We start from the raw sequence: 10,894 nt of genomic DNA on the forward strand, positions 1-10,894 counted from the left end.
GTTTTTTGCGCCCGTGTGCCTTCCGGAACAGGAGGCCTATTATAGAAATGCCTATTCTTGTCAACAAAACGGACAAGAATAGGACAAGACTCATAATTTTTGCGGGGCCACGGAACGGCGGAACGGATGCGGACAGCAGAGAGAGTGCTGTTCGCATCTTTTGCGGACCCATTGAAATGAACGGTTCCGTATACGGAAGGCAAGATACGTTTGTGTGAACGAGCCCTAAAGGTAATTAGAAGGCTATGGCTCTCAGAATGTGGGAGGCAGGTGAGACTGGCGCAGACATCAAGGGGTTAAGCCATAGTCATATCACAGAGGACACTTTGTATCCACACCATCCGCATCTGAGAAGAATGTTTACGTCACGTGACTATGGCCACGCCCCCGTCGCTTCACACCAAATTGTAGCTCTGGGAGGGAGCGCATCATGACGAGCGGCCCAGGTAACTATACAGCATCCCAGGTGACAGAGGAGGACGCTGCCGCGGCGGCGGGACGGGCTGACCGGCCGCCGAGTGAGGTGAATCCAGACAATGAAGACGCCTTCTCCGACATTAGCGACTCCGAGCTCCTGCAGCTTCAAGATACGGCAGAGATGGGTGAGTGACGTCACGAGAGGGGGCGTGGTTCCCGCCGAGATAGGTCTGGACGTGCAGCTGTGTCACGTGGTCCGGTAGTTTTCACCTCAGAGGCTGTAATGCTTCCAAATGTACAGAACAGGGGTGGTCGTGGTGCTGGGACCCTGTGTGTGAGGATGTGGGGTGGTCTCGTCACAAACCTGATGCTAAACCAGGTGTGACTACAACCCTGTGCTGGTGTCACGTGCTCTGCTGTGTATTAGCATTGCCTGTCATGTGAAACCATGTGATAACATTATCATGAAAATATTTGCAAAACCAACCCTCCCCCTCCGCACACATTGCATGTAATGTTAACACACGGCAGATTTATTAAAGGGGTTATCCAAGTTCTATAATGTCGCCCCCCCCCCCCCCCCCCCCCCCACATATGCCTGAGGCCCTCACAGAGATTGTTATTACCAATCCTTACTTTGTGAAAATACCTTCCCACTCGTGACTTCCGGGGAGTGTGCGCCTCAGCGCACGGGTAAGGTAAGATTACAGGGAGCGCTGACTCACGGACGCCACGCGTGCGCCCTCAGAGGTAAGGAGATCTGACGGTCTTTTTCTCCTAACCCTCACACTACGCATGCGCGGATTAGGAAAGGATTTTTGTTAGAACACCGGCCTCATTTCATTCATGAACGAGCACGCCGTGTGAAACAGAGACGCGCATGCTCTGTTTGCAGGGCAGACTTCAGAGACTCTGTAAGGACCTTCTGACGTCACAATATCACGTGACATCCCTAGGTCACGTGGGTTGGTAGCCAGAGCGCCCTGTTATCACAGGCATCGAAATCCTTTCACAATCCGTGCGTGCGCAGTGTGAGGGTAAGGAGAAAAGACCGTCAGATCTCATTACCCCTGTGGGCGCACTCGTGGTGTCCGTGAGTCAGCGCTCCCTGTAATTTTACCTTGAGGCGCACACTAGGGATCAACCGATATTGATTTTTTTAGGGCCGATACCGATAATTTGTGAACTTTCAGGCCGATACCCAAAAATTTATACCAATATTCTGGGAATTTTCATTTTAAAAAAAATTAATTATTTCTTTTTTTTTTTTGGAAATCTTTCTTTTTCATTCATACTTAATATTTTGGTGGGGGGTTTTTTCTTGTTTTTTTTTTTACTAACTTTTAGCCCCCTTAGGGACTAGAACCCTTGTCCTATTCACCCTGATAGATCTCTATCAGGGTGAATTGGAGCTCACACTGTCCCTGCTGCCCTGGGCTCTGTGCACACAGCAGCATGGAGCTTACCATGGCAGCCAGGGCTTCAATAGCGTCCTGGCTGCCATGGTAACCAATCGGAGCCCCAGGATTACACAGCTGGGGCTCCAATCGGAGAAGCAGGGGAGAGGGGATCCTGTGGCCACTTTTTAATACTGGGGTGGGGGTCGCACTGCGCCACCAATGAAGAGAAATCTCTCATTAATTTATATACAGGAAGCGGGAGCTGGCTGCAGAATCACATAGCCGGCTCCCGACCTCTATGAGCAGTAGCTGCGATCTGCGGCACCTGAGGGGTTAACTACCGCAGATCGCAGCTACCTCTAACTTGTGACAAAAAAATAAAAAGTTCTATGAACTCACTATGCCCATCAGTGAATACCTTAGGGTGTCTACTTTCTGAAATGGGGTCATTTGTGGGGTGTTTGTACTGTCTGGGCATTGTAGAACCTCAGGAAACATGACAGGTGCTCAGAAAGTCAGAGCTGCTTCAAAAAGCGGAAATTCACATTTTTGTACCATAGTTTGTAAACGCTATAACTTTTACCCAAACATATTTTTTTTTTTAATCAAAAACATGTAGAACAATAAATTTAGCGAAACAATCTTGGAGCGTTCTGTGAGTGTGTTTCACCATGTGCTGTGTGTAATCTTCTGCTCATTTGCAGGGGACAGATCTTTACCAGAGGAAAGAAGAAAGCCAGCAGAAGACAGGATGACGCCTCTGAAATCAGGGTATGACCGCACTTTATTTCATGGAAATCACGACAGTATATATAACATACATGACCTCTTACACACACTGAGCTTTTCTCTCTTAGAAGCATTCTTTACGGAGCCACCATACGATGGCACCCAGTTCCTGTAGATCCATAATACAAACTCACAGGGAACACAGGGCTGTGTAATGGACATGAGCCTTTTTGCATGGCTTTGGGAAAAAACATTCAAATATATAGTTTTTTTTAGAAGATAGATAATTACAGATTGATTTAGGAGAATCGATATTCTTTTCTTCAGATGTTTACTTTGTGCTTTACTTTTTTTTTCATATTATTTTTTTTTTTAAGTGATTTAAATGCTCCACCTGAGGAAGGCCTCTATAAAGATGGGGCAGAAGAGAACTTATCTCAAGACATCCTGCAAAGAAAAAGAAAGACAGAAGTAGAAATTCCACTGGAGAAATATTCCCTCAGATATTTGAATGTGACGGACATTTCTTCCCAGGTCTGGTGTGAACAACAGACGATGTATAAAATGGAGCAGCCAGAACTAGTAAAGCCTGAGAGAACCGCCGCCATGAGGGAAGGATCTAGTATACATCTGGCCAGAGGTGAGCACAGTCTTGTGTTCAGAGGTTTGCGGCTCGTATTGTTCCGTCTTCTCATTTCATACATTTATCAGCCGCTCAGTTCTCGTCTATGAAAAGACCAGTTAAAGGTCTATTCCAGAAAAGCCTCCATAAGATGCAGTTATAAATGCTGCCTTGCATCTCCGTTTCAGAGATCCAGCGAAAATCCTGGCTGCCGGACATACAAAGAAAATTAGCGTGCAACAGCTTTGGCCAAAACCCGGCATTTATGCCAGAAATCAGACTGATCACTGCTGGACCTCCTTGTAATCAGACTTCTCTGAGCCGGATCTCAGAATGGAGATGTGAACGAGGCATTACTGCTCATTATTTTTGTCATTAAAGGGGTTGTTCTGACCAAAACCACCTGAAGCTACTTTCACACTGGTGTTTTGGCTTTCCGTTTCTGAGATCCGTTCAGGGCTCTCACAAGCGGTCCAAAACGGATCAGTTTTGCCCTAATGCGTTCTGAATGGAAAAGGATCCGCTCAGAATGCCTCAGTTTGCCTCCGATCAGTCTCCATTCCGCTTTGGAGGCGGACACCAAAACACTGCCTGCAGCATTTTGGTGTCCGTCTGACGAAACTGAGCCAAACGGATCCGTTCTGAGACACAATGTAAGTCAATGGGGACGGATCCTTTTGTATGACATAATCTGGCACAACAGAAAACGGATCAGTCTTGGCAATGTAAAAGATAATACAAACGGATCCGTTCATGACGGATGCAGACAGTTGTATTATCTGAACGGATCCGTCTGTGCAGATCCATGACGGATCTGCACCAAACGCGAGTGTGAAAGTAGCCTTAAGGGCCAGTAGAGTGTTTAAAGGGGTTGTCTTATCTCACTGTTACTAAGCCGGCCACCAGCCAGATGGGAAACAGTGGAGTGCACCGATGCTCTTATAGAAACAGCGTAGCAGCAAGTTATGGTGTTTCCATAGCTCTCATGCCCTGCAATGGGTGCTACTGAAATAGCGAGCTGGAGTGCTCCACTGTTTCCCCGAATGGCTGGAGGTCGGGACATTGTGTCATCTCGTCTTCGGGTACTTTCACACTTGCGTCGCTGGATTCTGGCAATCTGTATGCAAACGGAAACCATTTGTAGATGGATCCGGATGCTGATCTGTCACACAAATGGATTGCAATACCGGATCCGTCTCTCCGGTTGTTATCCGGAAAAATTGATCCGGTATTTATCTTTTTCACATCTTTAAAGTTCTGTGCATGCACAGACCGCAAAACTGGATCCGTTTTTCCGGAACACTTGGGGCCAGATCCGGCATTAATGCATATGTAAAATAAACCCGGATTCCGGCAAGTGTTCAGGAATTTTGGCCGGAGAAAAAACTGCAGCATGCTGCAGTATTTACTCCGGCCAAAAGCCGTACAGTGACTGAACTGAAGACATCCTGAACGGATTTCTCCATTCAGAATGCATTAGGATAAAACTGATCAGTTTTTTTCCGGTATTGAGCACTCAATGTGACAGAACTCAATACCGAAAAAGTTTAACGCAAGTGTGAAAGTACCCTTGGTAACAGAGAGATGAGACGCCTATTTGGAAAGAGCATTGTTCGTCCTGACTTCAGGGTTCGTGAACTACTATGACCCATACATACCCAGTGCAGTGACAGGTAGAGCACAGGGTGAAAGGATACAGCTCTCCATCCCGTTTACTGTCTGTAGAAATATGGTTGACAACCCCATTAAACACTGCAGTTGCCATTAGGGGTTGTCAGCTAGCAACTGTATAACAACTTCACACTGGATGTTGACACAGGAATCCAGTCATAAATAATTTTATTATAGGGAAAAAAGCTTGATAAAGTGAAACCAGGCACCTCTTCTGATTTTTAATATGCAGTCATTTCTTTACCTCTGGCCCGTGAATGCCCGTCTCCAAGGATTTCTATACACTATGTTCTCCTACCCCCCAGTGTTTTGTACCTTATATGTCCTTGACACCACAGGGAATATCTAAGGCTGTGTGCTTGGGGTGTATAGTGATATCACTTGGAGCTCTGCAGCTATTGTATATACACTGTACATCATACTCTTAATATTATGACGTCTCTGCTTTCCTTCAGCTTCTTTACTCTGTCTTCTTGCCCAAATGCAGAAGGAAAAAAAAAATCTTTAAAGGGATTCTCTTACTGATGGACTACCTGGAGGATAGGCCATCAATATGAAAATCACGAAAAAAAATCCCTCTAATGCCATATGATAATAAAAAAATAATAATGACCGATTGACAAATGGCTGCTTTACATTCCATTGTCTTCTAATGGACGGCCCAATGGCGTTTGATGTTATAGACGTATGTAATCAATATCTCTTCAGAGATTTTTTTTATATTTTATTTTTTTGTCTGCAGAACTAGAAGTTCATGATATCGTATCGGTGACCACACAGACCCGTGAAGACTCCTGGGCAATAAAGTGTCTGAATATTTTGGCTATGATGCCAGTTTTGCAGTCTGGTGAGTAATTCAGATGAACTTAGAAAATGATTCTTCTTCCTGGTGTAATATCCAGTAGTAATGACTCGCTTTGCTATATTATAGACCACTGTTTGTATCTGAAAGAATGAAAAAGGACAACAGTTAACAGGTCTCCTCTCCTGACATGTCTGCCATTCCTCTTTTATCCTCCTATATATTTATAAGTGACTCGACCTTGGAAAAGTTACTGTATTTTTCGCTTTATAAGACACAATAAACTATAAGACGCACCCCAGGTTTAGACAACAGAAACATATTTTCTAGGTTCTCTTTGAAGGGAATTTGGTTTACTGGTGGTTTTCTGAAGTGGAGGGATCAAGGTCAGTAACCTTGGGGTGTAGTTTCGGAGGGGGGGGGGCATAGTCTTGGTCAGCGCCTGTTACCCTTAGGGTGTTATCTGCTGACCACTGTAACAACTGGTGCAAGTGGTCACCTTAATGTACCTATCCAAATAAATCTCCCCGTCGCCCAGATCAAAACATCTGCCGAAACAGGGTGCAGCCAATAACAGCCTCAAGGAGAGATGCAGCGGTGGACGCACATTGATCCGGAGCAACGTGGGTGCCGGGGAGCAGGTAAATATAATTCATACAAGGGGCCCGGGCATTGGGGGGGGGGGGGATATTTTAGATATCGTATGACCCCTTTAAGCTGTACTTGGAGTTTTCATTTTTCTTTCGCTACAGCCATAGGACCTTCCTCCCCCTGTGCTCTCCTGTTGCTGATCATACAGATCAGTGTCGGCAGGGAGAGAGAGGTGAGTGCAGAGGCGTATCTCTCTCACTCATCGGGCAAAGAGCTCCATTTGTGCTCTGCCGGATGATGAAGAAAGCAGTCAGGGTTTGGCCATGCAGGATTTCTCTGACTGATGTTTATAAGTTTTTATTTTTCTTGCTAAAAAGTTTGTCTTATGAAGTGGAAAATATAGTAATTTGATTCAGTTTTACTAGTGGCTGGAAATGAAAAAAAAAATAAATAAAATAAAATAACCTGATCTTGTTGGCTCAAGGTTTTTGCTGTCAGTCCAGCTTCCGGGGAAGTAGCAGAAGACACAATATAATGTGAAGACATTCTTTTCCTCAATGTAAAAGAAAGTTTTTCAGAAATTGTCGACTGTTTAGTGTAGCCGTCCTGTGTATTGGTTAATTACAAAATCTGTTACTCATTTCTTGCTGATAGGAGGCCAAGTTCGAGAATTTCCAGTATTTGGGGAGCTTGATGGTATATATGTCATGGGGGTAATTGATGAATTGGGATACTCTTCGAGAGGCGAGCTAGAACTCAGGGAACTGAAAACCCGAGCGAGCCCAACACTGCCTGGATCTGCCCAGAAGAGGACTCATGAGATCCAGGTAAAGTCACGTTTCTATTGGAGATTTTGTCCACAACGTTTTTTTTTTTTTGGTTTTTTTTTTAGAAAAAAGTTTGTTTTTGTGTCAATTTTTATTGTATTTGTATATTGTATAAAGACCATAAAAGTGGCTGTAAAAAGGTGCAAGCTTCGCCACTTTTCCAAAAGGGGGTGTGGCAAGGGCAGGAAATTGCACGCCGTTCAACATTCGGTGCAGGCGTTGTGAGGGAAAGACGCTCGCAGGCTGCCAGCTTCATCACTGCGCCGGATACTGAACAGCGCAAGATTTCACCAGAGCACAGGGCCTCTAGGAGCAAGAACAACGCCCCCCCTTCTGCTCCTAGAGGCTAATTAGCATGTTATAAAAGTTAGATTTCTGGCGTAACGGGGGCATAGATAAAAGTAGGAATAGGCTAGTTAGGTTTAGCTGACATTAGCACATTGCTAATATCCACTAGCTTAATAGGGTTAAATCTGGTGACAGAATCCCTTTTAACAGACTCTTCAGCGGAGCCCCGACACCGATGTGACCCTAGCCATAGTTTGTTGCCAGAAGATTTGTGCACAGAAGAGAGGTTGTCCACACCAGACCTATTATTAAAAGTTTATGTTTTCGTTTGTTATTTTGTAGATATATCTGGCTTTACAGAATAAATAGTATTTTGTGTATAACTGCTTATGACATACATAGAATTTTGTCTTCTAGGTCTCTCTTTACAAGCTACTATTTGACGGCTTGGTAAGCGGTGTTCTCCAGCCCGATGTTTTCATGCAGCATTTGAAGCTGAGACCAGGACAAGAATTAGGACCTGAGGTGAAGAAGCACGCCACCGGGTCTGGGCTAACTGTGTCAACCTTCAGAGACTTGCTGGAGTTGACTTGTCTGAACCTCAAGTATAGTGAATTGCCTATGATTGACAGTCTGAAGCTTGAGTACTGCTTTCAGGGAGATGGTTCCCTGCTTGGATGTGATGAAGTGAGATTCGAGAAGGAAAAAGTTTTGGGGGAAGTTACCTTTTACTTATCCTATTGGAAAGGACTAAGGGAGGTCAAAGGAGTAGACATAGAAGATGCCTGGAAGTGCAGAATGTGTGAATATTCAAGCATATGTGAGTGGAGAGCACAGAAAACCAAAAGCATCGCTTTACAGATGCTCAATAAGAGGTTTAAGTGAGGACCATGACGTTTTAAATTTTTAATTCACTAATGAACTACCTAATACAGACTATTCATGCTGATTTACAGAAGTGTTCTTGTGAAAGTAATGTATCCATTACCACAGTCTTAATTTTAACTGGATTTACGTAATACATTAGAATTTTATAATTATTTTTTAGATTTATTCAAAAACATTACTTAAATTATTTTGTATGTATTTACATCGTTGTGTGCGGTATGTTAACTTCTAAGAAACTGTTGTAATAAATAGCCCAGTTCTGATAGAGAGAGAGAGAGATACACTCGCCTAAAGAATTATTAGGAACACCATACTAATACGGTGTTGGACCCTCTTTTGCCTTCACAACTGCCTTAATTCTACGTGGCCTTGATTCAACAAGGTGCTGATAGCATTCTTTAGAAATGTTGGCCCATATTGATAGGATAGCATCTTGCAGTTGATGGAGATTTGAGGGATGCACATCCATGGCACGAAGCTCCCGTTCCACCACATCCCAAAGATGCTCTATTGGGTTGAGATCTGGTGACTGTGTCGGCCATTTTAGTACAGTGAACTCATTGTCATGTTCAAGAAACCAATTTGAAATGATTCGAGCTTTTTGACATGGTGCATTATCCTGCTGGAAGTAGCCATCATAGGTACATGGTGGTCATGAAGGGATGGACATGGTCAGAAACAATGCTCAGGTAGCCCGTGGCATTTAAACGATGGCCAATTGGCACTAAGGGGCCTAAAGTGTGCCCAGAAAACATCCCCCACACCATTACACCACCACCAGCAGCCTGCACAGTGGTAACAAGGCATGATGGATACATGTTCTCATTCTGTTTACGCCAAATTCGGACTCTACCATTTGAATGTCTCAACAGAAATCGAGACTCATCAGACCAGGCAACATTTTCCCAGTCTTCAACAGGCCAATTTTGGTGAGCTTGTGCAAATTGTAGCCTCTTTTTCCTATTTGTAGTGGAGATGAGTGGTACCCGGTGGGGTCTTCTGCTGTTGTAGCCCATCCGCCTCAAGGTTGTGCGTGTTGTGGCTTCACAAATGCTTTGCTGCATACCTCGGTTGTAACGAGTGGTTATTTCAGTCAACGTTGCTCTTCTATCAGCTTGAATCAGTCGGCCCATTCTCCTCTGACCTCTAGCATCAACAAGGCATTTTCGCCCACAGGACTGCCGCATACTGGATGTTTTTCCCTTTTCACACCATTCTTTGTAAACCCTAGAAATGGTTGTGCGTGAAAATCCCAGTAACTGAGCAGATTGTGAAATACTTAGACCGGCCCGTCTGGCACCAACAACCATGCCACGCTCAAAATTGCTTAAATCACCGGTCTTGACCAGGACCACAACCCTACATGCATTGAAGCAACTGCCATGTGATTGGTTGACTAGATAATCGCATTAATGAGAAATAGAACAGATGTTCCTAATAATTCTTTAGGTGAGTGTGTGTGTGTGTGTGTGTGTGTGTGTGTGTATATATATATATATATATATATATATATATACATACATACACACACACACACATATTGTACACTAGCTGAAGCACCCGGCTTCGCACGGTTTCATTTAATGTTTGTGTGTGTTGTTAACCCCTTAAGGACCCTGCCATTTCTCACCTTTAAGGCCCCTTTCACACGGGCGAGTATTCCGCGCGGATGCGATGCGTGAGTTGAACGCATTGCACCCGCACTGAATCCCGACCTATTCATTTCTATGGGGCTGTTCACATGAGCGGTGATTTTCACGCATCACTTGTGCATTGCGGGAAAATCCCAGCATGCTCTATATTCTGCGTTTTTCACGTAACGCAGGCCCCATAGAAATGAATGGGGTTGCGTGAAAATCGCAAGCATCCGCAAGCAAGTGCGGATGCGGTGTGCGATTTTTCACGCACGGTTGCTAGGAGACTATCGGGGTGGAGACCCGATCATTATTATTTTCCCTTATAACATGGTTATAAGGAAAAATAATAGCATTCTGAATACAGAATGCATAGTAAAATAGCGCTGGAGGGGTTAAAAAAAAAAATAATAATAATTTAACTCACCTTAATCCACTTGATCGCGCAGCCGGGATCTCCTTCTGTCTTTATCTTAGCTGTGTGCAGTAACAGGACCTGTGGTGAGTCACTCCGGTCATCACATGATCCATCACATGATCTTTTACCATGGTGATGACCGGAGTGACGTCACCACAGGTCTTGTTACTGCACACAACTAAGATGAAGACAGAAGGAGATGCCGGCTGCGCGATCAAGTGGATTAAGGTGAGTTAAATTATTTTTTTATTTTATTTTTAACCCCTCCAGCGCTATTGTACTATGCATTCTGTATTCAGAATGCTATTATTTTCCCTTATAACCATGTTAATAGGGATAATAATACAATCTACAGAACACCGATCCCAAGCCCGAACTTCTGTGAAGAAGTTCGGGCTTTGGTACAAAACATGCGCGATTTTTCTCACGCGAGTGCAAAACGCATTACAATGTTTTGCACTCGCGCGGAAAAATTGCGCGTGTTCCCGCAACGCACCCGCACATTTTCCAGCAACGCCCGTGTGAAACCAGCCTAAGGACCAGGCCATTTTTAGCAAATCTGACGTGTCACTTTATGTGGTAATAACTTAAAGAGGACCTTTCACTA

General features: G+C 44.3%; 1 protein-coding gene across 1 annotated transcript; it reads left to right on the forward strand.

Annotated features, from left to right (window-relative positions):
- Positions 1-396: 396 nt before the first annotated feature.
- LOC122932714 (exonuclease V-like) lies at positions 397-8,587 on the forward strand. The gene is made up of 6 exons (XM_044287291.1): positions 397-602; positions 2,522-2,588; positions 2,924-3,186; positions 5,582-5,686; positions 6,887-7,059; positions 7,765-8,587. The coding sequence occupies exons 1-6, from the start codon at positions 431-433 to the stop codon at positions 8,230-8,232; spliced, it is 1,248 nt and encodes a 415-aa protein (XP_044143226.1). The 5' UTR covers positions 397-430; the 3' UTR covers positions 8,233-8,587.
- Positions 8,588-10,894: the final 2,307 nt, after the last annotated feature.

The sequence above is a fragment of the Bufo gargarizans genome, chromosome 3, assembly GCF_014858855.1.
Source record: "Bufo gargarizans isolate SCDJY-AF-19 chromosome 3, ASM1485885v1, whole genome shotgun sequence".
Classification (NCBI taxonomy): domain Eukaryota; kingdom Metazoa; phylum Chordata; class Amphibia; order Anura; family Bufonidae; genus Bufo; species Bufo gargarizans.

Coding starts and splice junctions, on each gene's coding strand:
- LOC122932714 (XM_044287291.1), top strand. CDS start 431: ATGACGAGCGGCCCAGGTAACTATACAGCATCCCAGGTGACAGAGGAG. Junction 603..2,521: donor TCAAGATACGGCAGAGATGG/GTGAGTGACGTC, acceptor GCTCATTTGCAG/GGGACAGATCTTTACCAGAG. Junction 2,589..2,923: donor ATGACGCCTCTGAAATCAGG/GTATGACCGCAC, acceptor TTTTTTTTTAAG/TGATTTAAATGCTCCACCTG.